At 35.3% G+C, this 24,186-nt stretch overlaps 3 protein-coding genes across 4 annotated transcripts in view; 2 read left to right on the top strand and 1 right to left on the bottom strand.

Moving 5' to 3' along the window:
* The first annotated feature begins 131 nt into the window (after positions 1–131).
* wsb2 (WD repeat and SOCS box containing 2) lies at positions 132–9,606 on the top strand. The gene is made up of 9 exons (XM_077521066.1): positions 132–416; positions 540–723; positions 2,740–2,954; positions 3,778–3,909; positions 5,235–5,335; positions 7,225–7,421; positions 7,504–7,593; positions 7,661–7,777; positions 9,042–9,606. The coding sequence occupies exons 1-9, from the start codon at positions 374–376 to the stop codon at positions 9,217–9,219; spliced, it is 1,257 nt and encodes a 418-aa protein (XP_077377192.1). The 5' UTR covers positions 132–373; the 3' UTR covers positions 9,220–9,606.
* Positions 9,607–13,914: 4,308 nt separating this feature from the next.
* rfc5 (replication factor C (activator 1) 5) lies at positions 13,915–21,754 on the bottom strand. Its single transcript, XM_077522914.1, has 11 exons — positions 21,574–21,754; positions 20,483–20,547; positions 20,274–20,410; positions 20,121–20,200; positions 17,911–17,984; positions 17,668–17,827; positions 16,819–16,900; positions 16,602–16,731; positions 15,213–15,290; positions 14,219–14,273; positions 13,915–14,133 (listed from the first exon to the last, which is right to left on the bottom strand). The coding sequence occupies exons 1-11, from the start codon at positions 21,618–21,620 to the stop codon at positions 14,034–14,036; spliced, it is 1,008 nt and encodes a 335-aa protein (XP_077379040.1). The 5' UTR covers positions 21,621–21,754; the 3' UTR covers positions 13,915–14,033.
* A 1,164-nt stretch (positions 21,755–22,918) lies between these two features.
* The window catches only part of ksr2 (kinase suppressor of ras 2), a 77,758-nt gene continuing 76,490 nt past the window's right edge, over positions 22,919–24,186 (top strand). For both annotated transcript variants that reach the window (XM_077521965.1, XM_077521967.1), the window contains exon 1: positions 22,919–23,356. In XM_077521965.1, coding sequence (XP_077378091.1) covers positions 23,180–23,356 — 177 coding nt within the window. In that variant the 5' untranslated portion in view covers positions 22,919–23,179. The remainder of the gene's footprint in view (positions 23,357–24,186) is intronic.

The raw sequence follows: 24,186 nt of genomic DNA on the forward strand, positions 1-24,186 counted from the left end.
CCTGTATTTACTTGGTAGCGTATTGATACCAACGTTTGCAGTATCGCACACTATTAAATTGACAAACCACCAGGGGCGGGGCCTGGTTTGTGTGTGTGTGTGTAATTTTTTTCCCCGTGTGAGCCACATCTCGTCGTTAGGGGCGTGGCTTAGCGACGTTGCGTAACGAGCCCCAAGAAACGTGACCGGGCAAATGTCCGCGCTCGGAAAAGTGTCGTCATCACCACGGCGTCGCCTTCTTTCACTAACCTGACGTGACGTGACGCGAGGTAACCGCCGTCGACGATTTATTTACCCCAAACTAGTCCCGACGAGCTCGTCTCTTGTCTTCGAACGCCGAGAACGATGTGAAGACGACCGCGACGCGACCACCATGTGCTCGAGCCAAGACAACGCGGCGGGGCTCCAGCCGACTTGTACGTAAACGCATCACAGCCAACGAAGCGGAGGCGAGCGGCGCAGGCGGCATCCCTTCCGTACGTCCCCGCTCGGTGAGCGTTGTTGACGGCGCTTGTTTGTTTTCTTTCCGTCTTCCGCAGCCGCCGCCTCCTCCTCCTCCGACCCTGCGCTCATCCTGGAGCTGAAGACCCGGCGGCCGCCGTCGTTGGAGGGCCGGCCCGGCTGCGAGACGTGGAGCGTGGACTTCTCTCCGGACGGAGCCTGGTTCGCCTGGTCCATGGGTCACGGCATCGTGTGGGTGGTCGCCTGGCCCCTCGACTCGCAGTACGTTCTTATAAGTACGCGTTCCTTGAACGTCGCGCGAGGCGTTCGCAAAACTCTCGGAAAAAAACCTCCACATCGGTCAAGTGTTATGCGAACTTGTTCCTTGAACATTGTACAAGTATTCGTTAAAACTTTGGACATTTATTTTATTAAAATGGGGAAAAAGGTTTCCTATGCACAAGAAGTTGTTTTTAAATGTCAACTGGTAAAAAAACATGTCCTGTTCTCTTAAAAAGACAGATTGAAACCTTCATAACTGTTATTCAATTTCCCCCCCATAAATTAAAAAGCACGACTTGCCACATAGAAATATGTATTTTGAATCGAGTGACTGAATCTGAAAACAATGACACGTGCTGACTAACTGACAAATATTTGTGAATCATGTCGTGAATATTTGTGCTCTGCCTGAACATCACACGCGTAACCCGTTGAAATTTCAACACTCGAATAATAATAATAATAATAATGATTTTAAAAAAGTTTTGTGTCCGCACGTGCAAGTTTTAAACTGTTTAAATAGTTAAACAATGTTAATTGGTAAAAAAAAAAAAAAAAGAGAGAGAGAGAAAAAAGACAAACAAAAAGAGACCATTATCCACAATACTTTTTTTTTTTTCAGAATAAAAAAAAATAATAATGACTTGGCCCAAAAATAATTATTATTCTTAAAAAATAAAACACAGTGACTGAATCTGAATATTACATGGTTAAAAAAATGAAAAAGGACAAACAAAAAGAGACTGTTATCCACAACAATACTTTTCAGAATAAAAAAAAAATGATGTGGCACAAAAATAATAAAAAATAAAAATACAGTGACCTAATCTGAATCTGAACATTGGTTAAGAAAAAAAAAAAAAAAAAGCAACCGTTATCCACTTTTTCACTTTTTTTTTCAGAATTAAAAAAATAAAAATGACTTGGCACAAAAATAAGAATAAAAAAATAACAATACAATCACCTAATCTGAATCTACTGAGTTACAAAAAACAATGAAAAAAGACAAACAAAAGAGACCATTATCCACAAGAATGCTTTTCAGAAAAAAAAAACAAAACAAAAAAACTAATGGCACAAAAATAATAATCAATATAAAAATTCAGTGACCTAATTTGAATCTGAATATTACTTGGTTAAAACAAAAAATGAAATAGGACAAGCAAAAAGAGACAGTTATCCACAGCAATGCCTTTTCAAAAATAAAAAAAAATCATGACTTGGCACAAAAATAATAATAATAATAATAATAACGATAAATAAAAATACAGTGACCTAATCTAAATCAGAATAAAAAAAAGGGACCGTTGTCCAAAACAATACTTATTCAGAATTCAAAACAAAACAAAACATGACTTTACATAAAAATAATAATAAAAAATAAAAATACATTGACCTGATCTGAATCTGAATATTACTTGGTTTAAAAAAAAAAAAAAAGACAAACAAAATTGGACCGTTTCTCCAAAACAATACTTTTTCAGAATAAAAAAAAAAAATATATATATATAAAAAAATGATGTGGCACAAAAATAATAATACAAATAAAAATACAATGACCTAATCTGAATCTGAATATTGGTTATGGAAAAAGACAAAAAAAAAAAAAGTGACCATTATCCACAACAATACTTTTCAGAATGAAAAAAAAACAAACAAATATGATTCAGCACAAAATAATAACAAATAAAAATCCAGTGACCTAATCTGAAAAAGAATGCTGCATGTCTTTGAAGCTCATGAGAGGCGTTTGTGAAACCCTAGGAAATTTCAATACTTGGAACATTCATATATATATATATATATATATATATATATATATATATATATATATATATATATATATATATATATATATATATGTATATATATATATATATATATATATATATATATATATATATATATATATATATATATAAATCTTATCAAAATATGAGTGTCTTCCGATGTCAATGATTATTGTATGGTTGACGTTTTTTGGTGTTGCTTTTGTCAACAAATTCCCCTTCGCAGAGACGAAGGTCAGGACAGCCAGGTGGACCGAGCGGACAAGAGTTTCAGTTGCGGTCATCCCGTTTGGGGGCTGGCCTTCGGGCCCCGGGCCCCAAAGTTGCCCGGCAACAAATCGCCACCAAAAGGCAACAACAACAATAACAACGAAGGCAACGCTCTTCTGCTGGCCACCGGTTTGGAAAACGGCACCATCAAAATCTGGAACGTTCGCACTGGTGGGTCAGCTCTTGTACTTTTGATTTTCTGTTATAAAAAGAAAAAAAAATGGAATCCGAAAAATTCTTTACAAAGCGCGGATAAACAGCCAATTAGTTTTCAATTAAAAAAACAAAAAACAAAACAGGATTGCACCCACAAGAAAATACACAAAATTGAAAAATATACAAAATTGAAAAAAAATATCGCAAAATAGAGAAAGTACAGCTGATTGTACAAGTAAATAAAAATTCTTGCACGCTGTACTTACAATACAAAATTGATAATAAAATATAAAATACAAAATAAATAAATTAGTTAATTAAAATAAATTTAAAAAAATTTAAGAAAACATCGCAAAATAGAAAAAGTACAACTGATTGTACGTAATTACAAGTAAATAAAAATTCTTGCACACTGTACCTACAAATAAATAGTATTACTTGTACTGTATACTTAAATATATGCACAGGTAAAAAAAAAAAAACAACAACCCAAAAACAAAACAAAACGGTTAGTACTAGTGATTGAACTTAGGCACAAAAATAAAAGAACTTGCCCTTTGACCTTGAGTGCAAGAACAGACAGATCAAAACAAATTGGTGAAAGTAGAAGTACCAACAAACAAGTTAAAAAACAACCCCCCCCCAAAAAAAATAGTACTGTAGTAGTGTTTGAGTATAAAATGGCGCCATCTACGTGTCTGTGACGTTGTCGCCAATCTTGGAATTGTCACTGGAGCAGACGCTCGCTCGCTCGCCCTTGTTTAACAAAGTACAGCTGTCTGTTTTGCTTTGCTCGTGAACAAAAGTTTTTGTTTGTTTGTTTGTTGTGGTGTTTGAGGCGTGGCCATGTTGGACCTTTCCGGCCACGAGGGCGTGGTGCGCAACCTGCTCTTCCTTCCCAACGGGAGCCTCACGCTGGTGTCGTCGTCTCGCGACAAGACACTGCGCGTCTGGGACCTGCCCCACAAAGGTGACGAGCGCAAACAAACGCAACATCACCACCACCAAATGGCAAATCATGCAACGATTATTATTATTATTATTATTATTATTAACCGTCACGCCATTAAAAAAAAAAAAAGAAAAGAAATGGATTTTGCCTTTCAAGACCTTCAATGGCATTAAACGGATTTCAGTACGATGTCATCGAGACGTTAAAAATTGAAATACAGTTGTTGTTCATTATTTAGTAAACATATACAACAAGACTTTTTCATTAAAAATACATAAACAAATAAATAAAATAAAAATAAATACAAAATTGAAATAAACCTATCGCAAAATAGAAAAAGTACTACTGATTGTACCTAATTACAAGTAAATAAAAATTATTGCTCGTTGTATTGAAAAATAAATACAAAATTGATAAAATAACTCATAAGACTTTTTAATTTATACATAAATAAATGTGAAAATATAAACGTATAGAAAAAATATTCAAAAATTAAATACAGAAAATAAATGTGAATTGAAAAAAAAAATATATAAATAAACTTAAAAAAAATAAAATAAAAATAAAAAATTAAAGTACAACCAATTGTACCTAATTACTGGTAAATAAAAATTCTTGCATGCTGTACTTACAAATAAATACAAAATTGATAATAAAATAAATAAATACATTCTAAGACTTTTTAATTTAATGAATACATACATAAATAAACGACAATATAAACGTATATAAAAAATATTCAAAAATTAAATACGAAAATAAAATATATATATATATATAAAATATATCCATAACTAAAAATTCAAAATAAATACAAAAAAATGAGATTCAAAAACTAAAAAGTCACTCTTGCCCAATTTAGCAATAATAAATGTGATAAAAAAAATAAAATATATATATATATATATATATATATATATATATATATATATATATATATATATATATATATATATATATATATATATATATATATGTCTACAAGTTGCACCTTTGAATTGCTCTGACATTGAAAAGAAAAATGTACACTTTCTGTTAAACGCCAGCATGAAACACTAATGCCATCTTGAGGCAGAAAAATTGCCTTAACACAAATGTATGACGAAATGTTTTTTTACTCTTTTTAGCCATAACTCTTAAATGTAACTTTATGAATGACTTACTGTAAAATGAGTGTTCGCTACATGTACATGAGCATTTACATGAATTTGAAGTTGCATTCAATTCGATGTGATGATACCTGCAGAAATCTTGACTGTACAATGAAGTCCGTCACACCTTGATAGGAGAATAATAATAAAATGAAAAAAGCGTTGATAATTGTCCCCCTTGTGTACGGTCAGGCAAGAAGGTTCAGGTGCTGTCCGGCCACAAAGACTGGATCAGCTGCTGCTGCGTGTCGCCCGACTGCAGCATGATGGCCACCGTGGGGCGTTTCGACAGGGTGAGCGCCTGCTGCCTATCTGCATGCTTCTTTTGCTCGTTCACGGTTAACGAGGACTTTCGCTTGCGTCAAGTCGGCAGAATAACGACCTGCTCGCTGCATTTGGGCTCGCTCCAACTGCCAAAAATTCAAATGAAATACATCAATAAAAGTGACAATATAAATGGATATAAAAAATAGAATTCAAAAATGAAATACAAAAAATAAATATAAATGAAAATAAAAAACAAACAAAAAAATCTATATCCATGAATAAAAGTAAAAATAAATACAAAAATTGAGATTCAAAAATAAAAATAAATATAAAAATAGAATTAAATATCAATCAATCAATCAATAAAAACACTCTGCTCTCACATATATATGTTTGTTTCATGCTGCCGACGCTCTGTCAGGTGGAAATGTTATTCAAATGAGGGGGCGGTCCTAAGCGTGTCTCGGGTTGTACTTAAGCCGCAAGTTGATGTGAGAGCAGAGCAGTTTTATTTATTGATTGAAATTGAATTCTTTTGATATATTTATTTCGATATTTATTTTATATTTTAACATACATTTTATTTATTGAATCTGTTTTTTTATTTTTGTATTTCTTTTTACTTTTATTTATTTATGGATATATTTTTTTTATTACTTTTACTTTCCATATAGATTTATTTTTTTGTATTGTTTTAATTATAATTTACATCAGTTTTTATTTTTCACTTTCGTTTATTTATTGTATACTTTTTTTTTTTGAAACTAGTTTTTTATTTTTGTATTTATTTATACTTTTATTTATTTAGATATTTTTGTTGCTTTTATTTTCATTTAGATTTATTTTTTCGTATTTAATGTTTTTATTATAATTTATAATATCAGTTTTTATTTTCATATTTATTTATTTTATATTTACTTATATATATATTTTTTAATCTCGTTTAATATTTTTGTATTTATTTTTACTTGTATTTATTTATGGATATTTTTGTTGCTTTTATTTTCTATTTAGATTTTATTTTTTTTATTTAATGTTTTAATTACAATTTAGTATATCAGTTTTTATTTTCACTCTTATTCATTTATTTATTTTATATGTACTTATATTTAATATATATATATATATCTTATATTTAATCTCGTTTATTATTTTTTTGTATTTATTTGTACTTTTATTTACTTAGTTATGGATATATTTTTTGTTGCTTTTTTCAATTTTGATTTTTTTTTTCATATTTATTTTAATTCTAATTTTTAATATCAATTTTTACTCACTTTTATTTATTTATTTTATATTTATATATTTTTTAATCTCGTTTTTATTTGTTTATGGATATTATTTTGGTTGCTTTTATTTTCCATTTAGATTTTTTGTTCGTATTTAATGTTTTAATTATAATTTATATAAGTTTTTATTTGTAACTTTTATTTATTTATTTATTTTAATTTTGGCAGTTTTGGTCCTGCATACCTGACAAAATTGTTGAATTTTATTTATTTTTTGTTAGTTTTAGTTAACTAAAATAACCTTGAACTAAAACTATTTTTTACATAACTAAAAACTAATAGAACCACCCTGAAAAGTAATTTAAAACGCATAAAATGTAAAGAACTCTAAACTCAAATGAAAAATCCCAAACTATAATAATGAAATGTTTTTTGAGTTCTATTTTTTTCTGTTAAGCCTGGTTCACACGGCAGGAGAATTGGCCCGATTTTAGCCCCGAATTTCCCCTCCCGACAATCGTAAGGACGCGCCGAGACGCAAGCGATAATCTTCACAGATAATCCTGCCGTGTGTATTGTCACCACGCACGGCGCCACCCGATATCAGCGCTCGGAAGGACCCCCGACTTGAAATCGGACATATCCATTAGTTTGAGTGAACTAAAAGCACCTTGCTTGTTCGTCAGATGGTGTGCCTGTGGAGCCTTCGCTCGTACACGTTTATCCGCAATTTGACGGGCGGCGCCCACAAGACGCTCTACCTGCTGTCGGCGTGCGACTTCTCACCCGACGGAGCGCTGCTCGCCACCGCCGCCTTCAGCGGTGCCAGCTGGTGGGTCGACCTGTGGGACCCGTACACGGCGCAGAAGCTGGCCACGCTGGCGTAAGAAAGAAGGAGCCAGATGGGCTCCCCGAAGCTAGCCAAACGCACTCAAAAACATCACGCTAACGTCTCCCGCCAACAGGGACTACTTCGACGACTACGGGCAAAACCAGATCTCGTCCATCCAGTTCTCTCCCAGCGGCGTGCACCTGGCCATCGTGACGGACGACAGGTGAGTCGGATGGTGGTGCGCGTGGTCGTCACGGTAACACGAGCTTAACCCGCGTCGGCCTGCGCAGGGCGCTCGGCATCTGGGAGCCGGGAACGCCCGGCCTCACCATGCGGACGCAAGCCGACCGCGACTCCAACGGCCTGTGCTGCAAGTACCATCCACAAGGCGGAGTCATCGCAACCGGGTAAAACCATGTTTTGCCAACTTTTTGGCAAATACTTGAAAGTAATGGTGCAACGGATCATCATTGGTCCGTGGTTGTTGTTGTTGTTATTATTATATTAGGGGTGGGAACCGCTGGTTACCTCATGATGCGATACAAGGCTCACAATAACGATTACCTCACGATATGATACTGCAATTAGCGATATATTGGTGAGGTCATAAATCCACGAGAATCTACGATAAAACTACTCATAAAATAATAACAATAATATAAATAAATAATAATAATAATAAATAAATAAATAATACAAATAAATTAATAAAACATAATTCATAATATAATAAAAATAATATAAAGATAAATATATAGTGGGAACCTCTGGGTACCTCACAATACGATATGCGATATCGGCTCACGATAACGATTACCTCACAATGTGACGATACAGCGATAAGCGATATATTGGTCAGGTAATGAATCTATGATAAAACTAACCATAAAATAACAATAATAATAATATAAAAAATAATAAATAAAAATAAAATAAATAATAAATAAATAATAAAAAATAAAGAATAAATATATGAATACAAATAAAAGTTAATAAAACAATAATTCATAATATAATAATAAAAATGTAAAGATAAATATAAATATATAATATACTGTCTATATAAATTTAAAAAAATAATAAACTATGATGTCTTGTTCACCTAATGACGTGCTCCCCCTAGTGGCCCGCCAAGTAATTGCTCAATAATTCATGAACAACAGAGCTGTTATAGTAGCTGCATATTAACCACAAATATCGTGATACTTACGTAGATGTAGCGATAATCAATCAGGAGGAAGTATCACTATTTATCACGATATCAATATATCGTTATATATATATTTATGTATTATTACTATTAATATTGGTTACGTTATTGATCGGTTCATTGTACATGAAAAATAATGACGTGACCATATTAATTATAGACAAAATATATATTTTTTTTTACTGTTGAAAATGTCTCAATGAGTCAAGTATCCCTTTAATGGGAAAAGGCGTTTTAGAAAATAAATGACGGCACTAAATTTTAAACATATGTTAGACATGTTGAATTGATTTTTTTAAAATGTATTTAATGGGGAAAATCATTTAAAAAAATTAATGAAGACAAATACTATTTATTTATCACTGATCTGGAAAAACTATCCGATCCGCGATCCGTTGCAGCACTACTTGAGCGTAGCCTTTTTGAAACACTCAGACATCATCATCTCTTCCCAATTCCAGAACCCGCGACGGGCACGTGAGGTTCTGGCGGGCGCCGCGGGTCGTGCCAGGTCTGCGTCACCTGTGCCGCGCCGCCCTGCGCCACTCGGTGTCCACACACCAGGTGGAACCTCTGCCGCTGCCCAAACGCATCCGCGAGTACCTCACCTACCGCGACATCTCCACGCACGAGCATTGACTGCAGATAGGGAACAAAACAAAAAAAAGTGGCATTTGTCTTTGCAATGACTTTGAAGATTGTTCTTAATATTTTTGCATTCGCACTATTTGATACTGCTGCTAATTTATTTTTAATTGTTCGTTTTTTGGTTGTGATGCACCGCTACTGTGGAACCACATGTTAATGCAACATGGGTCACTTTTATTAAAATACTAAAATGCACATTTTAAGTCACATTTGTGTTTAGCTGTTGATGAAACGTGCAAAAAAGGCTTCTAAGAATTTTGCCAATTTTTTTGTCTTTTTTTTCTTCAACTCATTTTTTAAATGAAAGTTGGTGCTTTATAATAGGAAAGTGAAAAAGCCTTTTATTTCAAGAATAAAGTTTTTGTTCCAAAAAGGAAACTGCTGTCAATTTGTTTTGGGAAAAAAATATTTCTAAAGAAAAAAAAGTGTTTTTTGTGTGCTTTCTGAAACATATAAGTTTTTATGTTACATACTTACCTCAAAGCAGGAATAACATTTAATCACACTTGTTAAGTTTGTGTGTGTAGGCCTATATATGATTTTTTATTTATTTATTTTTAAACAAAGTAATATTTTGTCTTTGAGAATGAAATGGGCAAGTAAAAAGTTCAAGATTGATTTTTTTTTTTTTTTTTTAAACTAAAAAAAAAAAGGCAAATTACAACAGAGAATTTACAAATGTGAAAACTTGGGGGAAATTTGTATTGTTTTTGAATTGTCTTTTTTTTTTTTTAACTACTTAAATTTGGTAATCATAAAAAAATGACCGTTTTAAAAATTCACTTGAGAACTTGAGTACAAATTTCAAACTTTCGTTTTTAATTACTTGAAATTTTAATAAAAACAAAAAACCAAAAAAAACCCTAAAAAATAGCAAATTACAACTGAGAATTTACAGATATGAAAACTTAAAAATACTTTTAAAAAAAACTAACGGTGCATCATTTTTTAATTCTTTTTTTTTTTTTTTTACTATATGAAATTGTGTCAGCATTCCCAAGTTATTGTGATTTTTATTCTCCACACTTTTTTGCCGCCTAACAACTCCCAAATAATACCTCCAATTTACATTGTTCAAATTTCTAGCTTCAAAAATTCACGCCTCCCGGGGTATATATATCGTCTGATTCCACATTACTTACGGTATTTGCACAATTTAACATTTAATATCAACTTTTCCCCATACATTTTCAATAGGACAGTCATTAAACCTTTTCTAAGTATCACTTTCCACGCCCACTTCCATATATATAACTTCTCATCATTACCAGGTGTCTGATACTGCTCGGTGGCACAGTTGGTAAAGTGCATTGTCCAGTAAACAGGAGGTTATAATTTCATAATTTATCTTTCAATTTGCTTTCAGCATTCCCACACAATTTCTCCAGAAATTGCACTTAGTCTAGTTACAATTAGTGTTGTTCCGATACTGTTTTTTGGCTCCCGATACTGATACTCAGCTTTGCAGTATCGGCCGATACCGATACCATACCGATACTTAAGGTTTTTTTTTATCAACATTAAAAAAGTTGTCTTGCCATTGGTTTAGAGCATTCAAGAGCCAATAGGATATCTTAGATCATCAGCATGTAGTGAACATGTCACATATCAGTGAATGTCGTGCATCTGCAAGACACAAGATGCTGCATCCAAAATCCTATATTAGCGTTGGAATTAATGGTATCGGCATGTTACTTGTGAGTAGTCACCGATACTGATACCACTGTTTTAATGCAGTATCGGCACCTCTGCCGATACCAGTATCGGTATCGGAACAACACTAGTTACAATAATAAAATCCTACTTAGAACGCGTTTTGTTTTTTAATATTGCGTTTGTGGAATATGAAATAAGCAGCACAATTCGCCCATTTTTTTTTTTCATCCATGGGGGCGGCCATTTTGCCATCATGCCTGGAAATAACATCACAAGCTTGATTTGGTCACGTGACCTTGTGACGTCATATTCAGTCGGCACTGGCAGCAAAATGGCCGCCGCCCAAGATGGCCAAAAACCGACGGATTTTTGCTGCTTTGTTCCTGTTCCGCAAAATCTCAACTTGGAGGCAAAAGCGGTGGCAGGCAAAAGGTACAGTGCGCGTGCGCCGTCAAACCGCGAACGGGGCAGGCTATAAAGTTGTCCTCTCACATGTGCGACTTCATGTACGCCTTTAAACTGGTCCCATATGAGAAGCATTTGCCGCAAGGCGAGCAGCCGTAAGGTTTTTCTCCGCTCACGTCGCCCTTGTACGTGTAGTGTTTGCCGCAGAGTGAGCAAGCAAAGGGTTTCTCCCCGATGTGCGTTCTCATGTGCGACTGGCAAGTGGACGCTGCGGAGGAACCGTTTCCCGCACACGGAGCACGCCGAGGATTTCTCTCGGGCGTGCGCCGCCGCGGCCGACTTGAGCGCGAAGCGTTGGCCGCACACAGAGCAAGCAAACGGTTTATCCCCCGTGTGCATCGTCGCGTGCGCCTCCTTCGAGAAGGTTTTGCCGCAAACGGAGCGCGTGACGTTCTTCACTCGCCCTGGTGGTCTTCAGTCTTCACGACGACTGCGGTCAGAGGTGGCGCGCTGGCGTCCGGCTCCCGCGCTTCCTCTTTGACGTGGGGGGGCCGGGGGTCCTCCTGCCCCCTATGGGGATCGCCTTCTGCGGGCAAGAAAACATTTCAATTCATAGTTGTGGTTGACGTTGGCTCAATACAAGTCAACTTGATTTATATTCAAAGAATTTCTTTCCTCAAAATTTAAGGATTTTTTATTTTTTTTTGTCTTACACATTTCCACATGACATGGAATGAAATACAATCTCGAGGTCCCAGGTTAGCCAAGTAAGTCCCAAGACTTGTGAAAATAACACAAGATAAAAACATATAAAAGAAACGGTTAATGCTTCGAATGAAAATGAGTAATAAAAATGCAAGAACATAATATTTACAACATAATTTGTAATTAACAAAAATAATGTTCAACTGTGCAGGAATGAATGTGAGTGACGCTATGATGACACTTTTAAGCAGTTGAGCAGCTTGAGTAGCTGAAAAAATACGAAGTTTTGAAATCATAAATTATCAAACAAATAATTGTGGGAATGCTGAAGCATTCCCAGGTTATTGTGATTTTTATTCGCCACACTTCTTTGTCACATAACTCCTGCATAATACTTCCAATTTACATTGTTCAAATTTCAACTAACTTAAAAAATGTATGACTCCCGGGGTATTTATTGTCTGTTTCCACATTTTCAATGCGACAGACATTGAACTTTTTCACTTCACTTCACTTCACTTTCCACGCCCACTTCCATACTTATAACTTCTCATCATTACCAGGTGTCTGATACTGCTCGGTGGCACAGTTGGTAAAGCGCATTGTCCAGTAACCAGGAGGTTATAATTTCATAATTTATCTCTTAATTTACTTCATAAGCATTCCACATGCATTCTAATCTTAACATTCAGCTTTCAGCATTCCCATGCAATTTCCCTAGAAATTGCACTTAGTCTAGTTGTGATTGCTATTTTTCCAGCCCAACCATATAGTTGTAAACAAGTAAGAATGGCTTTATTATTGACACATAAATCTATACAATAACCTTGTATACTTCATGAAATGTGTTTATAAGGTCATACTATGGACTTGTCATGCAAAGCAAAGTAAATCTTAATAGCGAAAAGTTTGTGTGTAAGTGACACGCATTGAAAAGGAATTTTTGGGAATAATTTTATGCATTTATGTGACAGCCGCCTGGTCACGGAGGAAAAGGAATGTAACACGTTGTTTGCCAATGTGTAGTTTTATTTATTTGCAATTACTATTTGTTTTGAGAATGATTAATTTCGGTACTGTATTTTAGTTTTAACTGCTGAAGTGTTTTGTATACTGCACACGTCATGAGCGTAAAAGAGAGAGCGGTGGAACCGAGCGAGCCTCGTTCGAGAAGTTGAATAAAAAGGAGAGGAGCTTGAAATCCTGTCCTGCCGTGTCTGCTTCAGTGAGCAAGGAAGATGCCAGAAAACATCAGAAACTTTAAACTATTTGTAACCCGACTTTTACCCAGCCTCCGGTAACAACAACATTTTAGGGTTACAGGAAGTCGGAAGTACGGGGCCAATTGCTGTTGTGTCGGAACTGCCTCCCGAGAGGATAACACGTCTTTTTAAGCACAAAGCGATTTAGAGCCAATGTGCCGCCGTTCCATGCACGTTCCATATCGTTACAGAATGGAAACGCATCTTTTACTTACTTGCAATTGCTATGAGTTTTGAGACGCGTTGGGTGCATTTGTGTCGGCACGAGTGGCCCTCCTAATAGAGTCTGCATTGTTATAATTTACAGTCAGTCTGCCGTAGTTAGCGATCCAAGGTGGCTGATCGTCTCCGCATACTGGTCACCAATCTTTGCAACCCACAAAGTTTCTCCCCACTTTCACACACAGCCCATTGCCACTCGAGGCTGTCTCTAGTGCATTTTAATCCCATCCTACACCATTTTGGTTGGATTTATTTAAAAAAAATAATAATAATTCTGTCCAGTCCCAGTCCGTATTAAAGAATGAATTCTGAATTATATATTGCATAATATGATGCAAGGGTTACTTAAAAAAAATGGGATTTTTAAGATGTGAGAAGTCAGTTTAATGATTTTTTTTTTTTTTTTGGACAGTCGGGGAAAATTTGGCGAAACAAGACTGGTCAACAAATGTTTATATTTATATTTTTAAACAAACAAACAAAACATTTTCTTGTTGTTGATCGTGAAGGGACCGAGCGTCTGACGGGTATTTTGTAATGGCGTGGTCGCCATCATCACTGGGCCTCGCTGACCACCAGCTCGCGGACGGCCTGGAACGCCGCCACCATGGAGCTGAGCTGGATCTTCTCGTTGGTGCCCGACGCCAGCCGGTGTCTACACGGAGAGGAAAACAGCGGAGGCGACGGGTTAGCGCGAGACGCCGCCGGCTTCGCAATGTCACCCGATTTGCGTGGCTTACTCCACGTCAGCCAGCTTGATGAGCAGGTCCATCCGCACCGAGGGCGGGAAGTCCACTTTTCACAGCGGGAAAGGCCATGAGTGACAAACACAAAACAAAAACAGTCACATAAATGAAATGAGATTTATATTTCTAATGGATGAACTAGCAAAGCGACATCAGTGAATAGAAGCCGAGGGAGACATTTTGTATTTTGTGCCCGCTTCATCTTTCAACCCGCTTCTTCCTTGATTGATTGCCGTGCTCACTTTCGCATCATTCTCGTTATTTCCTATTTCTTCGTGAGTCGCTAACGTTTCGGCTTCGACATATCACCAACTACCAGTCAGAGGAAAGCTGTTGGCCATATTTAAAGGACAATACTTTTTTTTTTTTTTAAATACACATTATGCATTTAATTATATTAATTTAATTACGTAAATAAAATTAAATAATATAATTATATTTATTTAATTATTATTAGTAATGTAATTATTTAAATGCAATTATATTAATTTATTATTTATTTTCTTAATTTAATTATTTAAATTACAATTATATTATGTATTTAATTATATTAATGTAATTGTATTATTAATGTAATTATTTAAATATAATTCTATTACTGTATATAATTCTATTAATTCATTATTATTATTATTATTTAATTATTTAAATACAATTATAATAATTACTAGTGTAAACACAATATTCTGATGAAAATTGCATTTAACACGAGGGGGCATTTTTCCACTTGCTTTCGACTACAAATGACATCACGGTTGCACATGGAAATGACCAATGACGGCTCGGCTTGTGAATGTCACATGACCAAAGGCAGAAAACCAAGCAAGGTGGATTTTTGCGGCGCAATTATTAACTAAAAACGAATGTGAACGTGTTGAAAGCACATGTGTGTGACGGAGTTTCCGCTTCCACTGTCGGCAAAACGTCATTGCGGTAGGCAGGATGTGTGTTTTTTTTTGTTTTGGAAGCGGCAAGCGCCTGTGCGTACCTCTGTGGATGAGCAGGTGCACTTGAGTGAGGATGTCTTGCAGCGCCAAACCTTTCAACGTCTTCAGCTCCAGGATCTCTGGGGAGAGCAATGTTAAAATATAATCACATCTAATAATTTTGAATTTTCAAGCAGCAGGTTAGAGGTTTTTTTGTTGTTGTTGTTTTTTTTTTTTTTTTTAAATAATATTAAGAATTTTTCCCCAACATAGAAGGTGAAGTACTTAAACACTTCCTGGCCATTGACTTTTTTTCCTCTCTCTTTTTTTTTTTTTTTTTAATTTTTTTTAATTTTTTATTTATTTTTATTTTTTTTAACTTGCTGCTATAAGAGTTCGACATCATCATCATTGCTTTAAAAAATATATATATTATTATTATTTTATTTTTTTAATGTGCACATTTGTGTGTGTGTGCGTGAATTTGTGCTAATTAATTCACCTGATTTGGAGCTGATATTCTGTTTGCAGTAAAATAAAAAGTATATATATTAGAATCAAAATAAAAAAAATAAAAAATTAAGCATATGAAAACTTTTCAAATTTTCAACATGTTTAAGCTTTTTCTTTTCATTTAAACATAAATCAAAATAGACAGTAAATACTTTTTTTTTTATAGTAAATAGTTTTTAAATGTTAACAATTGAAATGTTAAACTTTTGCTTGTTATGTTGTAGTAATTTTAATAATAAAAATACAATTGATTTTTATTTCATTTTAATAAAAGCAAAAAGCAGCATCTCTTATAAAGTGATATTTTATTTATCTCTTCACTCACCTACTTCTTATTAATTTATTGATGTAAACTTCATTTATTTGGATACTCACTTCAAATGTTTGTTTTTGTTCTCGTTTGACTTATCTTGTTCTTTACTGCATGACAGATTTTTGTTCAATGTACAGCACTTTGTATACAGCAATGCTTGTTTTGAAGTGCTTTATAAAGAAAGTTGAGTTGAAATTTGAAATAAATACATAAAGTTACATGAAATGAACCCAGTTTGAAATTGTTCTCTTAAGCTGGTATCTTAAATTTTGGGTTCTTGTGAGTTTGTCAAAGGATGTTCGCAAACAGAACAACAAAAGCTGTTTATGACAAGTAAAAACTGCCCTTGCAACCTTTTGCAACATTTTACAAACTCTAAAGAACACACAAAATTCACTTAAGTTTGCAAACAGTCACCGCTCCAAGAGATATCGGCTTTATCGGCCTTCAGTTTTGTAAAAACGGCCGATGCCGATATTCGTACAAATGTTAAGATATGGGTACAAATAAATCCACCCGACCAATAATCGTTCACTGGAATCCCTTTTCACATCAAAAAATGTATTTGGGAAATGAATTGTTGTAACTTTGGGTTGCAAAGGGCGATTGCGTGGTATCGACTCACGTTTGTAGGCAGTGGTGAAGTCCTTATTGAGCGACCAGTCCAGGATGTTGGCGATGTCGGCGCGCAGCGGGTGTCCCGTGCAAGTGTACACGGCGTCCTCACTCACGCTGCCGTGCGCCATGCTGGTGCTCTGCCGATACACACGTGTACGTTACGTTACGCCGGCGTCAGTCAAAATGGCCGCCGCGCCCGGGATTTGCAAAGACGCGGGCGGCACCTGCAGGATGTTGAGCGCCCTTCGCATGTCGCCCGACGACAATGTGACCAGCGCCTTCATTCCGTCTGGGGTCACGTCGATGCTTGAAACACACACAAAAAGAAAAAAGAAAAAAAAAGCCTTAAATTCACACATAAGTGTTGATCCATTTTATCATATTTTTGAATTTAGTCCGAATTTTAGTCCAATTTTAATGGCTCTTGTTAGTTTTTAATCACATCTAGTCAAGCTCATCACATTTTTATTTAGTCAAGCATTTTAGTCCAAGAATACAATTGTATTTGTCTCTATCTTCTCTATTTAATATATATATATATATATATATATATATATATATATATATATATATATATATATATATATATATATATATATATATATATATATAAAATAAATATTCATTTGTCCTATGCTACATTAATTAGGCTTAATTACATTAATGATTAGAAATATTTTATATGTATATATATATATATATATATATATATATATATATATGATTAAAATATTATTAGTTAATTTATTTATTATTATATCGCCACAAGCTTGAAGCTGTGGTTGTCGTCATTGTTGGAATATTTATAACCGTTTGTTTAATGTTAAAAACAACCACCAGCGATTATTATTATTATTATTATTTTTTGTGGGGTGTGGGGGCGGGGGGGAGGGGGGGGGGGGGGGTTACCATGATATCTCTGTGGTGAACTCCCCCCCCCCCAAAAAAAAAAAAATTCAATGTGATTCGGGCCCTTTCTTAATCGAATCGATTTTGGAAATCCAGCCCTACTTGAGGATGTGTAATTAGCGTTGGTGAGCGAATGTTTGTGAAGAAGGCGGCCCCGAACGCACCTTTCCTGCTGGATGACGTGGCGCAGCCTGGGCACCATCTGGTCGGGCGACAGCGGTCCGAAGCGGAAGCGCGTGCAGCGCGACTGCAGCGCCGGGATGATCTTGGACAGGTAGTTGCAGATCAGGCAGAAGCGAGTGTTCTCCGTGTACTTCTCCATCACTGAAGAACGCGGCGGGCGTATACGTTACGTTGTCACCACAAGCGCACGAAACCGTCCCCCCACCCCGCCCCGGGCGGCTCACCTCGCCGCAATGCATTCTGGGCGTCCTGCGTCATGGCGTCCGCCTCGTCCAGTATCACCAACTTGAAGCCTTTCCTAAACAAGGACGCCAAGCCCATTTCAGCATTATGAGATTATTATTATTATTACTTTTTTTTCATGCAGCCTGATTATGAAGAAAATATTAATCACGATTAATTTGGTAATTCAAATCATGTTAAGTCAATCGGGTTAAAGCATTAACTAATTACAAAAAATTATCGTATTAAGACAGATTAATCATCCTTTAGCTGACAGCGATTGGTTACGTTAAAGGTTGTGTTTGAGCAATAAACATAACTAAATGCAAGCATTTAATAAATGTTTGCGTATGACTATACGAATATTTATTCATGTCAAACTATTGGGGTAATTTTTCTTTTCATTTTAAATTATGAATGTAATTAACTGGGGCGGCACGGTGGTTGACTGGTTAGCACGTCCGCCCCCCAGTTCTGAGGACTCGGGTTCGAGTCCGGGCTCCGGCCTTCCTGGGTGCAGTTTGCATGTTCTCCCCGTGCCTGCTTGGGTCTTCTCCGGGTATTCCGGTCTCCTCCCACATTCCAAAGACATGCATGGCAGGTTGATTGGGCGCTCCGAATTGTCCCGAGGTGTGCTTGTGAGTGTGGACTGTGGATGGTTGTTCATCTCTGCGATTGGCTGGCAACTGAGCCAGCTGAGATAGGCTCCAGCACCCCCACGACCCTTGTGAGGAATAAGCGGTCAAGAAAATGGATGGATGGATGTAATTAAATGATTAGGGGGAAAGAAAAAAAAAAAAAAAAAAAAAAAAAAAAAAAAAGATGAGCGTGTGCAGTAGATCAAAAAAATTTCTGAAGACGTCCTCATAACATTAAATAAAAATTAATTTTTAAATTATAATATCAATAATTATTAAAATATATATAAATAAAAAAATTAATTATAATAAATTAAAATAAATAAAGTTGAGTTGAGTTAAATGTAAAAAAAAATAAAAAATGAACACAACAATTTGGCGGGCAAAAAAATGTTGATAAAAAAAAAAGTTTAAGCGATTAGTCGTGATGAATCAAAATTCTAAAATGTGATTAATCTGATTAAAAAAATGTAATCGTTTGACAGCTCTAAAAATAAGAAATAAATTTCTTTGAAACACTATAATTATTTAAGTTCCTTTTGGACCAAATTTTTTTAATAAATTAGTCATATTAAAATGGAAAAAGGTGCAAATATATGTCGATTTCAACAACTCAAAATTAGTATTAATAATCTTTTATTTTTTTGTTAACAATGATGCCGATTTTGTAATAGTGGCGTGTAATAAGTAAAATTGTAATTGAATTTCGATGAATTGCACAACCCTATTTAAAAGCCCTTTGGTAGTGATTGATACAATTCATGTTTATTTAGTAAAATTATTAAAAAATAATAATAATAAAGTAATAATAAAAAAATAAAAACACTAAAATAACAACACAATAATAATGAAATACAATAAAATGATAACAATAATAATAAAATAAAAATAAAATAATAATAATAAAAATAATAATAACAAAGTAACAATAATAAAACAATGATAAAAAGTAATAACAATAATAATAATAATAATAATAATAATGAATACAAATAAAATAATAAAAATAATAAACTAACTAATAAAATAATAATCATAATAAAAACATTAATATAATATAATAACAATAATAATAATAACAATAATAATAATAATAAAGTAACAATAATAAAATAATAAAAATAACAATAAAAAAATAAAAAAAGAATCAAATAAAAAAAGAATAATAAAGTAACAATAATAAAATAACAATCATAATAAAAATAATAATCAACAAGGCAAAATAAATGACAGTAAGCAGTCAAGATGCTTTCGGATTCATACTAAGTCACAGGTCTCAAACTCCAGTTCTCGAGGGCTGCAGTCCTGCATGTTTTCGAGGTTTCTCTCCTCAAAGACACCTGATTCATCAGCAAGCACTGCAGGAACCTGATAATTTATGACTCAGCTGCGTTTGAGGAGAGAAACCTCTAAAACATGCAGGACTGTGACCCTCGATGACTGGCGTTTGAGACCTGTGTTCTAAGTGGCGCACACATACTCATTTAGCGTCGCGCATAACGAAAGTGCGTGTGACAAAAGTCGGATTTTGAAAAGAAGTCAGCTTGAGCGGCGGCGTACGCGAGCGCTCTTACTTGAAGATGGTCCTGGTGCTGGAAAAGCTCAGGACGGGCCCTCGCACCACGTTGATGCCTCGGTCGTCCGACGCGTTGAGCTGTGAAGACGACCATTTCCGGTCACAAAATGCCGTCGAGCAACCAAATGGGGCCTTCGAGGATGATGTATACCTCCAGAACCATGGAGTTGAACTCCTTGCCCGTGTACAGCTGCCTGGCTGACGCCAAAATGGTGGACGTCTTGCCGGTACCGGGCGGGCCGTAGAACAGCAGGTGCGGCAGTCGGTCCTCGCTGATGAACTTCTGGACTGCATCGTAAAACGGGCATCAATGCGAATGTTTCGAACTAGCTAGCTAGCTAATGCTAGTTGTCAACTTACTGGTGGTGAGAATGTCTTTGTGTGAGATCAGATCGTCTAGTTTCTGCGGACGGTATTTTTCCACCCTGTAAAACACGCCAGTCAACAAGTATACACATTTGAAATTTGATGGGTTCAAACTAACTGCACCGAAATCGAAGGATTCAACAAATATTTATGCCTATTTGAGAATAATTTTTTATTTTTTTTTAAAGTACAATATTTACTTGGTCAAGATATTCAGATAACAAAATAAGTAAATATAAGTAAATAGATAAATAAAAAAAAATATTTATATATATAAATATAGATAAAAATAAATAAAGATAGATAACTAAAAAAGAACTAAATAATAAAATAAATAAAAAAATATATATAAATAAAAAAATATGTAAAGTTAAATAAAAAATACGTAAAGTTAAATAAAAAAGATATATAAAGATAATTAAAATATATATATATAAAAAAATATATATATATAAAGATAAATAGAAAAATATATAAAAATACATTAAAAAAGAAAGATAAATAAAAAAAATATGTACAAATAAATAAATAAAGAGAACTGAAAACATGAACATTAGCCATCAGGTATAAATATAGATAAATAAATACAAAAAAGAATATAAATAAATAAATAAATAAAAATATAGATAAAAAGATAAATAAAAAGATACATACATAAAAATAAGAAATTAAAAAATATATAAAGATAAATAAAATATATAACTAAAGAGATAAATAAAAAATAAATTAAAAAATATATAAAGATAAATGAAATATATATATATAAAGATAAATAAAAATATATAATAAATAAATAAATAAATAAATAAATAAATAAATAAATAAATACATAAATACATAAATAAAATAACGCGAAGTGACGGGTTGCCGGTCACGGCAAAAATATAAACTAAATTTCATCAGTCCCCCTTTTAAGCCCTGAAAAGGGAAACGATCATGAAAGTGTTTTGAAACAACTCTGCTAAGTCTGACTCAAGTCAAGTACTTGAACTACTTAAGAGCAAATGAAGTCGACTTGAAAACAAACAAGCAAGAAGAAGAAGCAGCAGCAGCAGCAGGCCTTGCGACCTTCACGTGTCGCTCACCAGGGTAAGTTTGTGGGCTGCAGCGGCGCTTTAGAGGCGGAGGCCATGACGTTTATTTGTGCAATACAAACGTTGCCGGGCTGGGACACAACAGCAACTTTTGACGCGGCTCAATGGTGGTCGCTGCTTCTTCGTGGTGTTTGCCGCGCGAGACACAAAGCGGAAGCGGCGTCCCTGCGTCATGACGTACAGCCAATGGGAAGGCTCGTTTTTTGGTCGCGGATGGGAATACAAGTGTTGCGTTCGGGGAAGGTTGGAATTCGGAAGTTTAAGTCTTCAGATCAGGAAGTGTGCCATATGTATATTTTTATTTCTGAATACATTAACTTACTTATTCGAAATAAGTAACGACTAAATAACTAAATATATGACTAAAAGTGAAAATAAAAATGGACATAAAAAAATACAATTCGAAAATTATACCCCCCCCCCCCCCAAAAAAAAAAAAAATATATAAATGGAAATAAAAAAAATGCAAATAAAAAAATAAAATAAATAAATATCCATCTATCCATCCATTTTCTTGACCGCTTATTCCTCACAAGGGTCACGGGGCGTGCTGGAGCCAACTCAGCTGGCTTTGGGCAGTAGGCGTGGTACACCCTGAACTGGCTGCCAGCCAATCGCAGGGCAAAATAAATAAACAAATAAATAAATAAATAAATACATAAAAAGTGACAATAAAAACTTCTTTAGTCATTTATTTATTTAGTCATTTATTTTGAATTTTGGCAGTTTTGTTTCAAATTTTCATTTTAAATAAATGACTAAAAGTGAAAAACGGATATGAAAAATATAATTCAAAAATTATATATATATATATATATATATATATATATATATATATATATATATATATATATATATTGCTCTTTTTGTTTCCATTCATATTTATTGTTTTGGATATAATTTTGAAATTATGTTTTTTATATCCATTTTTAATTTCAGTTTTAATCATTTATTTATCTATCTATTTATTTAATCATTTATTTATTTATTTTGAATTTTGGCAGTTTTGGTCCTCCATATATTACCTTATTTGCAAAAAAGAAAATACCTCAGTAATTATAGTACTGTACCATATATTTGCCGCCCCTGATCTGATTCGGGGCTGCATGCCCAGTTTGGCTTGAGATCTCGCGAGATTTGCACGGCTTTGATTGGCGGCTAACATGTCGGGGGAGTATACCCCGCACCACCATCATCATCATCATCATCATCATCGCTTAAACATAATTTGAGGGACACCCCCCGCCCCACCCCAGGCAGGTAGCCCCTCCCCCTTGCAGGTTTCCATTTTGGAGCCTGATCCGCGTTTTTCCGTCCTGCTTTCCGGCAGGCCGCCGCCATCCTCGCATATACTGTCAGCTCCTCCTCCCCTCCACCCCTTCCCCTCCTCCTCTTCCTCCTCCTCTTCCATCACCGCCGTGATGAGGCAGCATCAGCCTCATAATCATCATCATCATCAGTGATGGAGCCGCGAAAAACGCCGCCGCCGCCGCAGCCGCCGCGACACCTCCTGCCTGCCGCCTCTTTGGACCGTCTTTCCTCGCGCGCGAGAGGATATTAGGAGAGGAGTGTGCGCGTGCGCGCGAATGGTAAAACGATGAGCGAGGAGGACGACGAGATCGGCGGCCCGCGCGCGTCGACGCACCACAATGCGTTGCAGCAGTGCGAGCTGGTGCAGAACATGATCGACATCAGCATCTCCAGCCTGGAGGGCTTGAGGACCAAATGCGCCGCCACCAACGACTTGACGCAGAAGGAGATGCGCACGCTCGAGGTGAGTGAGTGAGCGAACGAGCGCGCGCGTGCAAGTGCGTGCGTGCAGTGGTTTCCTGCTCCTCTCATTGCGTAACTCGGTGCAGAGCCGTAAATCAAGAGGGGGGGAAGGGGGGAGGGAAAAGGGGGGTTGCAGTTGTATTCTGCAGCAGGTGGACATGAAGAAGAAGAAAGGAAAAGGGGACCCCCCCACCCCCACCCGTTTGTCCTCCTCGTGCTCGTTATGCAAGGGGAGACACAAAAAGTACTCACACTGTATAGGTGGTGTATACATGATTGTATGCCCCCCCCCCCCCCACCATGAAAAAAAATAAGAAGACTGATAAAAAGTAGTCAGAATTCAACTCCAAAACAAATCAAATCAAATCTGAAATGCAATTTAAAAATAATTTTTGTTGTCAAGCTCTGGTAAAATGTTTGATGTACAGTGTCATTGATGGTCTCAAAAACTAAAAAAAACAAACGAACAAAAAACAAACAAACAAACAAGATAATTAACGAAATAACATAAAAACAAAAAATGCTTTTTAAAAAACGAAAACTAACAAACTACATTTTATGTTTACAAAACTAACCATAAAACTAAGTATAATTGTAACAAGAATGTCCTTTGTTTCAGTCTTTGGTCATTAATTGAATGCATGAGCCTTTGGGGATGATTTGAAATGTGATTTGAAGTCGATTTATTTTGATATGAACCGGAAAAAGGACGTTTGAAAGTGTGTCACACAGAAGTGACATCATCACACAGCAGCCAATAGAAAAGCACCTTCACATGACGTTGCTCCCATGCTGTTTTTTAAAATATTGCACACAAGTAATACACGTTTA

This window comes from Festucalex cinctus, chromosome 5, assembly GCF_051991245.1.
Source record: "Festucalex cinctus isolate MCC-2025b chromosome 5, RoL_Fcin_1.0, whole genome shotgun sequence".
Taxonomy (NCBI): Eukaryota; Metazoa; Chordata; class Actinopteri; order Syngnathiformes; family Syngnathidae; genus Festucalex; species Festucalex cinctus.